This window comes from Lepidochelys kempii, chromosome 14 (genome assembly GCF_965140265.1).
Source record: "Lepidochelys kempii isolate rLepKem1 chromosome 14, rLepKem1.hap2, whole genome shotgun sequence".
Taxonomy (NCBI): Eukaryota; Metazoa; Chordata; order Testudines; family Cheloniidae; genus Lepidochelys; species Lepidochelys kempii.
Genome location: NC_133269.1, coordinates 18,752,124 through 18,767,693, shown reverse-complemented (window position 1 = coordinate 18,767,693; position 15,570 = coordinate 18,752,124). Strand labels below are relative to the sequence as shown.

General features: G+C 44.4%; 1 protein-coding gene across 1 annotated transcript; it reads left to right on the top strand.

Moving 5' to 3' along the window:
* The first annotated feature begins 1,213 nt into the window (after positions 1 to 1,213).
* CD7 (CD7 molecule) lies at positions 1,214 to 13,117 on the top strand. Its single transcript, XM_073311264.1, has 4 exons — positions 1,214 to 1,335; positions 8,790 to 9,128; positions 11,669 to 11,778; positions 12,881 to 13,117. Exons 1-4 carry the CDS (start codon positions 1,263 to 1,265, stop codon positions 12,995 to 12,997), a joined length of 639 nt encoding a protein of 212 aa, XP_073167365.1. The 5' UTR covers positions 1,214 to 1,262; the 3' UTR covers positions 12,998 to 13,117.
* The last annotated feature ends 2,453 nt before the right edge of the window (positions 13,118 to 15,570 follow it).

The window sequence follows — 15,570 nt, the reverse complement described above, 5'->3', positions numbered from 1 at the left end:
AGTCGTACCAACTCCTGTTGGGCACTCATCTGGGTCCTGGTAGCCTCTTGTTATGCTGCCATGGCCTGCACCAGTGCCCTCAGTAGATCATCCATTTGCAGGGGCAGGGTGGTGATTTACCTTGCCCTGGGATGATTCTCAGCACCAATGCGATCCCCCTTCTGACACCACGTGCGGCAAGCACCCTTTCTGCCTCGCCGGGTTTAGCACTCCCTTCTCTGGCAGGGACAGGGCCTGGAGTACATCAGCCCCCACTCTGGAGCATGTCTGTCTTCCCTCTTCAGGATTTGTTTCTCAGAACCTTCCCAGTAGGCCTCAGGGCAGGCCTGAGGAGTCCTCCTCTGCCAAACAAAGGGGAACAAGCCTATAAAGCACCAAAACAAAAAGGGAATACCTTTCTCTGGCCCCCTCACTGGGGCAGGTGTTGTCCTGTCGCTGGCCCCAGGGTGTTAGTCCTTCCCCTAAACAGGCACTGGGTTTTGGGTGTCTCCCCTATGGGGAGGAGAGCAGTCTCTCACACTGGAGAAGCCTATCTCCCTGCTGCCTCCAGCTTGCAACAGTTTGTCTCTCCCCCCACCCTCTCACCAGGAGAGAGATTTTAACGGGTTTTAGGCAGCCCTTAATTGGACTCAGGTGTCCCTAATTGACCTGAAGTAGCCCCTTCCCAGCTTGTAGGAAAAAGGGCCTTTAGCATTCTAGGGCTAACATACCTGCAGCCGTCTGGCCTGACTTTGTCACAACAGCAATAGACATTGAAAAGGATGCAGAAGTGGGAATGAAAGTGGAGTGAACCATCTGACCTTGTACATTAGATGATGTGGGAATAAACTGAACTGGATTCAGCCCTGGTACAAGTGGGTGCAAGACCCACTGAAGTCAGTGGTGCCTCACCTATTACAGCAAGGTGGAACGTGGCCTTCCAATGGCACAAACCTGCAAGGCTCTGAGCACTCCTGTGCGGTACAGGGGGACCTGTGCTCTAGCTAACTTCAGTGGGAGTCAAGAGAGCTCAGTGCATAGATGAACTGAGCCCTACAAACACCGATGGTTTGGGGGTTTTTCCCTCGCATCAGCACTTCTTCAAAACTAGCTCATGCAGCGGTGTTTGTACGTCTCTGTTTGTTACTGATGTGGTTGACAGCTAGCAGATGCGGGTTCAGCGTCACAGGAGAAACAGCTCATCAAGCTCTGCCTTTCTTCACTTGACGATGGGTGGGATTTTATGCAGTAGCACAGAAATCTAGCTCCAAAGGTTTGTGAAAATGCCCTGGACACCGGTTCTTCCAGCTGCGTTTCTGCTCTTCCTGCTTTTCCAGAGTACCCCAGCCCAGAAAGGTATGTAGTGAAGATTCAAGCTTTAACTTTGTTTTGGAATATTGTAGCTCCAATGGCTCAGTCTGTTAAATCCAAATTTGGCTTGGGGTCCTTCTAATCTGGGCAAGTGACCTGCTATTCACAATGGCTGGTGAGTAACAATGGGTCCCCTTTCAACTAGTATTGAAGATGATTTAGCTACGAGTGTAGATAGAGTCTCACCTTTTTCATCACTCTTACAGAAAACTTATTTTCCACCAAATTCCACCAGGTCTCCACCACGCAGTGTATATATAGGTGCTGAGAAACACTTGACTCCATCTACCCTAGCCTACCTTGTTATTTGTTTGCACACACACACACCTAGTTGCCAGCAATTACGCTATTTGCACATACAATTTTGCAAGGCCTTTATGTTATGGAAAGCAAGGTCATGAAGTTCTTTCCAAACTTGCTTGGAGAAGGATTTATAACATTGTTATTTCCTGCAAATGTACTCTCTGGGTGTTAATAGTTGTTATCAACCGCTGACTGGGGAGAGGTGGGTTGGTTTAAAAGGAAACAAAAGTTTCAGAAGTTTTCTGAAATTTTCTAAGATTGAATTTGGTATTTCCCAGGCATTTCAACTATGGTAGGATTGTTTTGTGTTTCATAGTATTTTTTAGTCAAAAGAAAATACGCTTCAGGTGATATATTTCAGCCAGCAACCACAATAATAAAACCCCAACAATGTTTAACAGAGATTTCTTGGAACCTTTTTAACTCTTCAGACCATTTGTTACAGTAGGACTCATACCACTGAAAATAATTTTTGTACAGATGATTTATTACTTTAAGTTCAGTTGCTTTTCTTCCCCCACAGTACCTCTGTCTGTGCATAAAGAGGGAATATGTAATAGTGTGGGGGGGGCTGTGAAAAGAAGTATTTCTTACTGTGAGTTTGGGGTAACTCAGTCACTCTCATACATTGGAGCCAAACAATGAATTCTGCAAATCAGTCCAATCAAGTGGCTATAGTATAAGAGCTTTGTAGCACAAACATTTTTCAGTGCCACTTATTTTGCTTCTATCTTTGTAGTTCCCCCTCTACTTTCGCCCTTTGAAACATTTTTGTATTATAGAAATAATGAAACCATTGGTATGGGTTGAAGAGTGTCATCTACAAGTGCAGAATATAGATTTCTACTGCTGTTGTTCTGATTAGAATTTGGGCCACTTTGCTTAATGATGAAATGCATCCTAGAATACTCAAGAAGCTGACTGAGGAGATATCTGAGCCATTAGCAATTATCTTTGAAAAGTCATGGAAGACGGGAGACATTCCAGCAGACTGGAAAAGGGCAAATATAGTGCCCATCTATAAAAAGGGAAATAAGGACAACCTGAAGAATTACAGAGCAGTCAGATTAACTTCTGTACCCAGAAAGATAATGGAGCAAATAATGAAGCAATCAATTTGCAAACACCTAGAAGACAGTGAGGTGATAAATAACAGTCAGCATGGATTTGTCAAGAACAAACCAACCTGCTAGCTTTCTTTGACAGAGTAACAAGCCTTGTGGATGGGGGGAAGCTGTAGATGTGGTATATCTTGACTTTAGTAAGGTTTTTGATACTGCCTCGCATGACCGCCTCATAAACAAACTAGGGAAATACAACCTAGATGGAGCTACTATAAGGTGGGTGCAAAACTGGTTGGAAAACAATTCCCAGAGAGTAGTAATCAGTGGTTCACAGTCATGCTGGAAGGGCATAATGAGTGGGGTCCCGCAGGGATCGGTTCTGGGTCCGGTTCTGTTCAATATCTTCATCAGTGATTTAGATAATGGCATAGAGAGTACACTTGCAAAGTTTGTGGACGATACCAAGCTGGGAAGGGTTGCAAGTGCTTTGGAGGATAGGATTAAAATTCAAAATGATCTGGACAAACTGGAGAAATGGTCTGAAGTAAATAGGATGAAATTCAATAAAGACAAATGCAAAGTACTCCACTTAGGAAGGAACAATCAATTGCACACATACAAAATGGGAAATGACCTCCTAGGAAGGAGTACTGCAGAAAGGGATCTGGGGGTCATAGTGGATCACAAGCTAAATATGAGTCAACAGTGTAACGCTGTTGCAAAAAAAGCAAACATCATTCTGGGATGTATTAGCAGGAGTATTGTAAGCAAGGCACAAGAAGTAATTCTTCTGCTCTACTCTGTGCTGATTAGGCCTCAACTGAAGTATTGTGTCCAGTTCTGGGCGCCACATTTCAGGAAAGATGTGAACAAATTGGAGAAAGTCCAGAGAAGAGCAACAAAAATGCTTAAAGGTCTAGAAAACATTACCTATGAGGGAAGATTGAAAAAACTGGGTTTGTTTAGTCTGGAGAGGAGAAGACTGAGAGGGGACATGATAACAGTTTTCAAGTACATAAAAGGTTGTTACAAGGAGGAAGAAGAAAAATTGTTCTTCTAAACCTCTGAGGATAGGACAAGTAGCAATGCGCTTAAATTGCAGCAAGGGTGGTTTAGGTTGGACATTAGGAAAAACTTCCTGTCAGAGTGGATTAACAAAAATAAATCTGCAATTAGGGTTTTTGATTTCAAAAGGGCTGACTTTCAAAAATTAAGGAAATTAGTTAGGGAAGTGGATTGGACTGAAGAATTTATAGATCTAAAGGTAGAGGAGGCCTGGGATTATTTTAAATCAAAGCTGCAGAAGCTATCGGAAGCCTGCATCCCAAGAAAGGGGAAAAAATTCATAGGCAGGAGTTGTAGACGAAGCTGGATGAGCAAGCATCTCAGAGAGGTGATTAAGAAAAAGCAGAAAGCATACAGGGAGTGGAAGAAGGGAGGATCAGCAAGGAAAGCTACCTTATTGAGGTCAGAACATGTAGGGATAAAGTGAGACAGGCTAAAAGTCAAGTAAAGTTGGACCTTGCAAAGGGAATTAAAACCAATAGTAAAAGGTTCTATAGTCATATAAATAAGAAGAAAACAAAGAAAGAAGAAGTGGGACCGCTAAACACTGAGGATGGAGTGGAGGTCAAGGATAATCTAGGCATGGCCCAATATCTAAACAAATACTTTGCCTTAGTCTTTAATAAGACTAAAGAGGATCTTAGGGATAATGGTAGCATGACAAATGGGAATGAGGATATGGAGGTAGACATTACCATATTTGAGGTAGAAGCGAAACTCAAACAGCTTAATGGGACTAAATCGGGGGGCCCAGATAATCTTCATCCAAGAATATTAAAGGAATTGGCACATGAAATTGCAAGCCCATTAGCAAGAATATTTAATGAATCTGTAAACTCAGGGGTTGTACCGTATGATTGGAGAATTGCTAACATAGTTCCTATTTTTAAGAAAGGGAAAAAAAGTGATCCGGGTAATTATAGGCCTGTTAGTTTGACATCTGTAGTATGTAAGGTCTTGGAAAAAATTTTGAAGGAGAAGGTAGTTAAGGACATTGAAGTCAATGGCAAATGGGACAAAATACAACATGGTTTTACAAAAGGTAGATCGTGCCAAACCAACCTGATCTCCTTCTCTGAGAAAGTAACAGATTTTTTAGACAAAGGAAATGCAGTGGATCTAATTTACCTAGATTTTAGTAAGGCATTTGATACTGTGCCACATGGGGAATTATTAGTTAAATTGGAAAAGATGGGGATCAATAGGAAAATTGAAAGGTGGATAAGGAATTGGTTAAAGGGGAGACTACAACGGGTCCTACTGAAAGGTGAACTGTCAGGCTGGAGGGAGGTTACCAGTGGAGTTCCTCAAGGATCGGTTTTGGGACCAATCTTATTTAATCTTTTTATTACTAACCTTGGCACAAAAAGTGGGAGTGTGCTAATAAAGTTTGCGGATGATACAAAGCTGGGAGGCATTGCCAATTTAGAGAAGGACAGGGATATCCTACTGGAGGATCTGGATGACCTTGTAAACTGGAGTAATAGTAATAGGATGAAATTTAATAGTGAGAAGTGTAAGGTCATGCATTTAGGGATTAATAACAAGAATTTTAGTTATAAGCTAGGGACGCATCAATTAGAAGTAACGGAGGAGGAAAAGGACCTTGGAGTATTGGTTGATCATAGGATGACTATGAGCTGCCAATGTGATATGGCCATGAAAAAAGCTAATGCGGTCTTGGGATGCATCAGGAGAGGTATTTCCAGTAGAGATAAGGAGGTGTTAGTACCCTTATACAAGGCACCGGTGAGACCTCACCTGGAATACTGTGTGCAGTTCTGGTCTCCCATGTTTAAGAAGGATGAATTCAAACTGGAACAGGTACAGAGAAGGGCTACTAGGATGATCCGAGGAATTGAAAACTTGTCTTATGAAAGGAGACTCAAGGAGCTTGGCTTGTTTAGCCTAACTAAAAGAAGGTTGAGGGGAGATACGATTGCTCTCTATAAATATATCAGAGGGATAAATACAGGAGAGGGAGAGGAATTATATAAGCTCAGTACCAATGTGGACACAAGAACAAATGGATATAAACTGGCCACCAGGAAATTTAGAGTAGAAATTAGACGAAGGTTTCTAACCATCAGAGGAGTGAAGTTTTGGAATAGCCTTCCAAGGGAAGCAGTGGGGGCAAAAGATCTATCTGGCTTTAAGATTAAACTCGATAAGTTTATGGAGGAGATGGTATGATGGGATAACATGGTTTTGGTAATTAAATATTCATGGTAAATAGGCCCAATGGCCTGTGATGGGATATTAGATGGGGTGGGATCCGAGTTATCCAGGAAAGAATTTTCTGTAGTATCTGGCTGATGAATCTTGCCCATATGTTCAGGGTTTAGCTGATCGCCATATTTGGGGTCGGAAAGGAATTTTCCTCCAGGGCAGATTGGAAGAGGCCCTGGAGGTTTTTCGCCTTCCTCTGTAGCATGGGGCACGGGTCACTTGCTGGAGGATTCTCTGCTCCTTGAAGTCTTTAAACTACGATTTGAGGACTTCAATAGCACAGATATAGGTGTGAGGTTTTTTGCAGGAGTGGTGGGTGAAATTCTGTGGCCTGCGTTGTGCAGGAGGTCAGACTAGATAATCATAATGATCCCTTCTGACCTAAATATCTATGAATCTATGGTTAAGCACTGGAATAAATTGCCTAGGGAGATTGTGGAATTTCCATCATTGGGGATTTTTAAGAACAGGTTGGACGAACACCTGTTAAGGATGGTCTAGATAATACTTAGTCCTGCCTTGGGAGCAGGGGACTGGACTAGATGACCTCTCGAGGTCCCTTCCAGTTCTATGATGCTATGGTTTGAAATATATTCCATGGTTTGTGACATGCAGGAATTTACATGACTATCATAACCACATATATGCTATTAGACAATACACTGCAAAGATACTTGAAATAAGAAGATTGGGCAACTTCAGAGGATTTAAGTTGTGAATATCAGCCCCAACCTGATCATATTTAATTTAAAAATTAATGAGAGAAAATTCCTTATTCAGTAGTGTGGTATTGTAGTTTGGGATCATTAAGTCTCAGAAGTTCCTGCTATCGGTAGATATTTGCCTGGTGCCATCAGTCACTAGATCCTATTTGTACATGGTTGCACCAGATCTGAAAGAAACCCATGAAATGTAGCTACTTTGAGACCTGAACTCACTTCTATACAACATAGCCTGGGAGAAAACTGGACAACAGGGGAATCACATGGTTTTTTTTGGTTTGTTTAGTTGGGTTTTTTGGGTGGGTGGGGAAAGTGTTATGCTACAGTGTATTGCCAGACTGGGCATCTTAAAAAAAATTTTTAAAAAATGCTCTCGCTCAGTCACAAGATATGGCCTTGAAGCGTACATCAGTGGGTGCAAATCTATAGTCTGTGTTATTCAGAATGTCAGAACTAGAATATTGTAATTTTCCCTTCTGGCCTTCAAAATCTCGGAATCTGTAATATGATGATTATTGTTTGCTGAATGCCATCAGGGTACTCAGTACTGTTCAAATGCAGTGGAGCACACATTCTGTGTTCCCAAGTGTTTGTTTATAATCTGCATTACTGATCTGAAGCCTGCAGTACACAGTTCCTGTGGATTACTTTTGTATCTTTTATTATTATGGTGTGAAAGTCACTGGGAGCACATAAAACCCAAGCATTTAGTTGGCATACCTGGAGGTGAAATCTACACCCCAAAAAAGGAACAAGGCCCTGGGCAGCTATCACAGCTCCTCCATTGCAGCTGCTACTTCAGTCCATTGCATGGAATAGTGGATCCTCTGGACCTATGTAAAGTCAGATCCGTGGCTCCTTACCTTGCCCAGTGGCAGCTCCCAACAAAACAGGAGGGGAAGCAGGCCAGTGAGCAACCTCCAAAGATACTGGATGGGAGACAGAAGGCCACTGGGTCTCCCCCTGGAAGACAACCAAAATGAGGATGGAAGTCTGGGCCTGCTGATGGAGAGGGGGGAAGTCTTGTGAGGAGAGTGAGCAGATTTGTAGGGGTAGGCAGGCTCCAATGTCTGGATACACATTCACACATTTGGATTCTGATTCCAAATGACCAGGTTCACCCCAGAGTGAGAGGTCTGAGCTGGCTTCAGGAACCCAGCAAAGGCAATGGAGATAAGCTTCCAAGATGGTCAGCGGAAGGAAAATGGCTATTAAAAGAGACTTATTTGTTCACCTCTCACTTTTAGATAGGGTGTAAGGTGCACCTTATCCTTCTATCCTCCAGGTGCAGCCCTGCCTCAGTTTCCTCTCTGAGGGGAGGGATCTGTTGTAATTGCTCACAACATGACTCAAGTTCTAACTCAAAGCTTCCCCTCCTGGGCCTTGGTTTATCACCATACAAAATATATCCCAACAGGAGACCCCATCCACCCACACCTCCTCAGGATATCACAGCTCTCCTCTAGGGCCTGTAGATAATCCTTCACCCTTCCCAGACTACAGTTTCCTCCCTTGGAAGCCCCATAGCCCAATCAATTGGGTGTGCAGATAACCCTCTTCCTCTTGTGTTTGGGGTTCATAAGTCCCACCCCAGGCTGTACGGGTTCCAGACAGCTATTGCCCCTCCTCAGGCTACTGCTTGGAGAGGCCTAAAAATCACTGCTGTTCCCCTTCAGGTCTCCAAGTGGGCAGACTCCCTGTCCCTGCCAGGTCTCTTTTTAAACTAAGAAAGTGGTTTGGCCTTTTATATCCTGCTTCATCTCCCATCAAGCCTTGCCCTCAGGCCTGCGACTCTAATAGTGCCTGAACTACAAGTCCCAGAATTCCCTTGATATAGCTCTGGGAAGTGTGAACAGTGGTGGATGGGTGTCTGTCCTTGAAGGGCCAGCACACTCTGTTACAAAGAGTATGGCAAAGACACCTGGCTCTGGAGCAGAGGGGTGTTTTGTAATTGGAAGAGCTTGCTAGTGCAAGGCCATCCTCCCTCTAGCCTCCAACAGTTCCCAGTCAGCCGCATGGTAATAACATGTTTTCCTTTCCTCCTCTCTGCATGCAGGTGTGACACAGGAACCAGCTATTCTCATAGTTAATGAAGGAGAGTCGGTCAACATAACCTGCTCCGTTACTAACAAGGGGATACTAGTAGGGATGTATTTGAAAAGAGAAGTTGTAAATGCCATGGAAGTGCTATACATCAAAAATAATAGTCATACCAGTACCGTAAACTTTCACTACAAAGACCGCATCGAGAGCTCCTTACTCGGGACAGAAATGAGGATAACGCTGCACCAGTTGCAGAAAAATGACACTGCTGTATATGTCTGTAGTGGGAGCACGCTAGAAAATTTCGAGCCCCGTAATGTGTTGAGCCATGGCACCATATTGGTGGTGAAAGGTATTGCACGTTTTTCTATTTTTTTTAAAGTGTAAGACAAGTGGGTATTTATTTTCATTTGAAAGGGCTGAGGAAGTGTAGAACATTAACTGAATGGTTATGTGTTTCAGTATATGAGTAGAGCCAAGGATGGGTTTATGGAAAGACGGGGTCTTCTTACAGTTATGTTTTTTCCCATATACCAACCATAAATTTTTGATCTGAAGACAACAAGAAAGAACAAAAGTAAAGTCCCCATGCAAGAGTCCAGTGTGTGTCTCATCTGTAACAGGCTGCAGCAAGTCTGAAAGTGAAATGGTTGCTCTTTCTGCATTGAACAGATTTCTTTGACATGGAAACAGGCAATACACAGAAAACAAAGGCATCGTAGTTTTATAGCTACAGACACCACAGTTATTCCCTCCCAAATTTGCTGTTCAGCCATAAAATTTTAAATGTAACCCCCATTTCCTTCCCAGGTTACTTGGGAGTAGGCAACTCTCACCTGTGATCTGGGTACCTATGTCATTAAGGATAATGGAAATCCTGGGTGTCCCAGTTGAGGTGAAGAATTAGGTGGGAAGTCATAAGTACCTGCTCTGTTCCACAAAAGATGATAATTCCCACAACCATTTTTGAAGTACCAGACAGTACAAAGTAGTTGTTGCATATTGCCTTGAAATAACCTTCTGCACTTTCCTCTCTTTCTCTTTAAAGTCAGAGGTGACTTCTGCTCAGATTTGGTCAATTTACAAGTCAGCAGGTAATCATGCTGCAAATTCAGGATGGGATCCAAAGATAAAGCTCCATTTTGGTTAGTTTTTTCCCCACCTACCTTTTGCATCATCAGCCCCAGTAATAAAGATTCTAAAGTCAAACCTTTTGGCAATAGTTTTGTTGAAATGTTGAGGCAGAATAGAATCGAGGTCACTCTCTCCATGCTTTATTGACTCTGCAGCATAATACAGAAAATTGGTTTTGTCTATAGAATATGTAGAGATGACTCAAAAATACATGAGGCTAGATTGGGCAGCTCTCACTCATGCTGGCAGGTACTTATGACGTCATTGGGTCTCCTTGTGTAAGAGACCACCAGGAGTAGGGGTTGCACAGTTTAGCCCACAGAAAACAGAGTTGCTAAATAGAAAGGGGCAATTCCAACTAGTTTCTTTCCCAACGATTGTGTAACCACACTGCTATCACAGCCTTATCCCATGGGATTTACTGGAGCCAGGAGCATGGCAGGGATCCCAATTGTTGTCGCAGAGTTACAAAGCAGGGTGTAACTTTAAACAGAGAGGACTCAATAAATGGGGAGTACTGTACCCTGCCACAATAGAGTCTGTAATGCCCTTGGTTAAAGAGAAGATAAAGCAAGGGCCAGTTGTACCCTATTTCATCTAGTCCCCTATGTCTTTACTAGAGTCAGATATATAACTGGGCCGCCATGTGAAGATGACTTTTTCGAATCTATGCACTTGAAGCTTCATAAGAACACGTGGCTGTAGCCGTTATTAAACATGAAGTCATGGCTATTATACGGTGGTTTGTTTTCAATAATTGTGGCATTGGACAGTGGTACGCTGGTTGCACAATAATTCTTTGGAGAAGTGGTAGGGTAGTGGTTACATGTCATTCCTGGCACAGTTCTATACCCCATGATACCAGAACAGTAAACCTTGATGCTTAGCTTCTTCTTACTCCAAGTGTTCCAGCACTGCACGCAATGGTAGCAACCATCCTAATGGGATTGGCACCTAAATCCTTTGTGTTCCAGGATGAAAGCCATACTGCCATCTCCACTGGTCGTCTTCTTCTTTCGTATGGCTGGTGTAGAGCAGCAACTATAATTTCACCTGAAGCTGATGGAGCCAAATGGCTACATCAGGAGTAGCAGAATTTATTGCAGTAATGCCCCCTTCATATTTATGAATTGGGCAATCGGTAGTGATATGTTCGATGGTCTGTTGTGGGAAACAACACTCGCACCACGTGGAGTTCTTGATTTTCCATTTTTGCATTCGATGCCCGCATCTACCATGGTTGGTTCGGATTTGGGTCAGAGTTGACCATGGAACACCAAACCCAGAAACTTTCTGCGTGGAATCCGGCACAGGGTACTTATTTTTTAAGTCTTGTTTAGCCCAGTCTGCTTTCCAAGCCTCCTCCTGATCGTAGCCTGATTGCATGAGACTAAACGAATGTTCCCAGAAAGGCTTGCAGGACTTAACACAGTGGGGGCAGGGCATTGTCAAGTCTTGGTGTATAGGAAGACATCTGTTTTCCTGGATTCGCTGAGCTTCGCGGAATGTCACAGCAGTTCAGTATATCGGTGGGGGAGTGATGTTAGACAGAACAGGTAGCCAACCTGTTGTTGGAGTCGACTTAAGGGTTCCCGTGATGTGTGGTGTGACACTGGGAATGCACTGGTGGTAATGAGGAATGATGGTGACACTGGTGGACTTCCAGTTTGCTGGCCTGCAGAGCCCCCTGCAGAGCGATATAACATGTTCCTCACATGAAGTCATAATTCTGCCTCTCCTCTGATAAATCACCCACAGAAATGGAGCAGGCAGAGTGCTGTGTGGCTTCCTGGGTGCCCTATGTCCTTTCCTTCATGGTTTTGATCTCGGTTTCTGCGCTGGGATACCTCATTCTGTCTCACATCGATGTAAGTATGTCTTCGGCCACAGCCCCAATGTTTTCTGCACTTCTGACCCTGCAGATAGGAGTCATCCCCAAGCACAACCACGCCTGTTAAAGTGCTGTGCATAGAAAACATTGTGGAGCCATAGGACATGCATATGATAAACCTCTCTAACCATGTGTGTCTCCTATTGTCCCTTTGTCCTTCCATCCCCACTGCTCCCATCCCTTTGTGTGCTGACATCCCCTGGTGTCATGACTACATGTAGACTGCAAATTGCTGAAGGAGGGACTGTGGCTTCTATCATGACTGTACAGCCCCAGGCTCATTTTCAGGCTCATTATAATAATAATTTCTTAGAGAGGAGGAGGAAAGCACAAGCCAGCCCCCTTCCCCCCCCCAGCTTTGCCTATGGACCTTGATGTGGTAACTGCATTGAAATCCCACCATTCTGCGGTTGCTCTTCTCACTGAAGAATGGAATCTCAACAAGCCCCCTATTGGGATGGACGAGAGGGACGTCCCCTTCTTGCGGTGTTCTGTGGGAGATCAGGGACACCACAGGGTCATGAAGAAGCTCAGTGTCAGAGGGTAGCACAGCCATGTTCCCTGACAATAAAGTTTCCTCAGAGGGCTTATGCAGAAAAGCCTCTTTGGAAATGGGTTGTGACTGACACACGCACTCACCTCCCATGCCCTGCATGTTTATTTAGGAGAGTCATTTCGAACTGTAGAACAGGATTGAATGAAAGCCTTGCTTTGGGCCTCCTCCTAACAAGTTTAACAGGCACCGCAGTGCAATGATGCCAGCAAGCCTCTCCTAAGGAAGCCATGTCTCCTCTTGCAATAATTACAAGACAATTGTCCAAAGCTGTTGGAGCCATTGATACTTTTAGCCCCCTAAAGAGCTGCTGGTGGAAGAGCCTGTAAGAATTTTGGGGATTAACCCAGCCCTTTCTGCTTGTTGCTCTATGTAATTCCTTTGGGCTAAGAGAAGGACCGTTTTGTTATCTCTGCTTGTAACTCCCTGCACACTGAGATGAAAACAACTCCTGGGCAGGGGTTCTGCTCCAGCCCTAGACCTGGATGGCTGCTTGAGTGTTTTGTTTTTGTTTTGTTTTTTGCAGATCAAGAAACACTGCCAAGAAGGAAAGAAAAAGCAAGCAAATACGGTGTACGAAGACATGTCCTACACCCATAGGGTCAACACCCTGGCCACAGGCAACTCTTATAGCAATTATTAACAAGCTCTTGCCAGCTGAGGCAGTGTGGACATCAGCAGCTCCTTCTCCATGTGCTTGAGCTAGAAAGGCTGACATCTGACTGTTATTCCCTTTAGTGAAAAGAAAAAAATACCTGCCTTGTGTCCTGTGCAATATTTCTGCTTATTTCAATCAATTGTGAAGACCACTTTGGGGTGGGGGGCAGGGAGGTTACTTACAGAAAATGTAGAGAAATGAGTGCATCCCTGAGTGTCTGAGTGTGTGCTGGGGAAGGTGGCATTAGATGCTGCGGTGTATGATGCAACACCTGCCCTTGCTCCGCCCGTTAGTGATGCTCACAGTTCCCAATGAAGCATGTGAGAGAAGTTGTGTCGGGAGTACGGGGAGGCACTCAGGTCCAGATCCACAAAGGGACTTAGGCACCTCAACCCACACAGGCACCTCTAAGTCCCGGTTTAGGTGCCACTGAGATCCACAAAACCTCCACTCAGCTTCACCTAACCCTGTAGGTGCCTAAATGTGCTCAGCGCCTGATTTTGCAGTAAAAGTTCCCTGGGCACCTAAGTTCCTCTGGGCAAGGGCGCACCTGCCTCCCTCTTGGTGTCTGGCCACCTAAGTCCCAGAGCAATCCAAGAACCAAGGGAAGATAGGTACTCCTCCACCTATCTTACCTGTGGGACCTGATCCAATAGGCACGCTCAGACCTTACCTACTGGATTGGGTCCCACAGAAAATCTGGCTGGAGGAAAGTGGTGGTGCTGGTGCCTACCTTATAACATTCAGCCCAGTGGTTAGCTCACTTTACCGGTATGTGGACAACCTGGGTTCAGTCCCCCTCTTTGCTTGAGGGGAAGAAAGGATCTGAACAGAGATCTCTCGCGAGTGCTCGGACTACTGAGTTATGGGATATGCTGATGTGGGACTCTCTTCTGTGAAACCTGTTCCATTTTGAATAAATACTTAGTACTTGGGAGAGAAAATGGCTCTGCAGATGGGTGTTTAGAGCATGCAGTTCCCCTGCTCCAGTGATTGTAACTAGTTATCCACCATGTAAGAGCTTCAACAGGAGAAAGCGAGGGAGCCCAACAACAGACCTCTCCTATGGCTCAGTGGTTAGAGCACTCTCCTGCGAGCTGGGTGACTCCTCTTCAAATCCTTTCTCTCCCTCAGGCAGGGTGGGGGGAATTGAACCTGGGTCTCCCAAGCCACAGCTAAGTACTCTAAAGTTAGGTGGTAGACACTGCCTCCTCCCGTGGCTGTTTTGTGTGCAGGTGCCCAACTCATTCTCCCAAGAAACGAGGTAGGAACCTAAGCTGCTTGACTCCAGGCAGCTGGTTCCTATTCATGGATCATTAGCAGAAATAGCAGCCTGGTCATAGACACCTATCTCTGGGAGAGAGGTAGGGGTTAGCACACCTGCCTTTTGTCAGCATCTCCCATTGGCTAGCTGAGGTGGCTCCCTGCCTAGCGTACTGGCTTTTGTAGAGCTCATTCTAAGGTGCCTCTCTCGCCCCATGGGAGCTTAGGCACCTAACTCAGGCTGTGTGGATTGCAGTGTTGTTCTGTGATTTTCTAGGTATCTAAACATGGGGTGTTGCTATACTCCGCACCATAACGCCTGAACCCATGAGGTAGGCTTCAGACACCATGGTGATGCACATCTATATAAAAACATAGATGAATAAATAAATAGATGGATTCCAGCATTTGCAACAAAGCACAGGTAGCTGGGTAAGTGGGTTTTGTGTAATCTAAGTATTAAAGCAGAGGCAGTTCCTCAGAACAGCATTCAAAACCCATTTGTGAAATGGCAAAATACAAATGTAAAGAGCTTGTCTAACACCCCTGTAGTCATTGACTATCCCACAGGGATGAAGTTGGACCTACAGTGTATATGACTGGTCTTGCTTTAGGGTAATAGCCAGATGGCTGGGATTCTTGCATTAAATTCAGGAAATGGTGAGGTTTTCAGGTCCATGATATCACAGAAGCTGCTGTCCCTCTTTCTGATTCTTTGTCTGTTTAATGTAGGTTATTACACAACACAGCTCAGTAAATCCACCTCAGTGATGCTGCACTGTACAATGACTTTCAAAAGTCAGCTAGCCTGGACCACAATCAATAGCTAAAAGAAAAGCAGTACTTGTAACACCTTAGAGACTAACCAATTTATTTGAGCATGAGCTTTTGTGAGCTACAGCTCACGAAAGCTCATGCTCAAATAAATTGGTTAGTCTCTAAGGTGCCACAAGTACTCTTTTTCTTTTTGCAAAGACAGACTAACACGGCTGTTACTCTGAAACCAATCAATAGGTAGACATCTGACCAGGGAGTGGATGATCCTGGGCCAAAATCACTCTAGGATATTTACCTTTCTCTTGGTAACATGAGTTTGAAAACTCAGTGGGGTGAATAAAAAGCTACATTAGCTCTGTAATGGCTTATATAGACCTGTCCATTGGTTAGCAGGGAAGGATTTAATCCTCTTTCTCTCTGGCTAGAGGACAGACCACAGCTGTCTGCCTTGAGTGCAGGGAGATCCAGAGTTGGCTCAGCTGTGAGGAATTAATTAATTACCCCCAGCCCCAGCACAG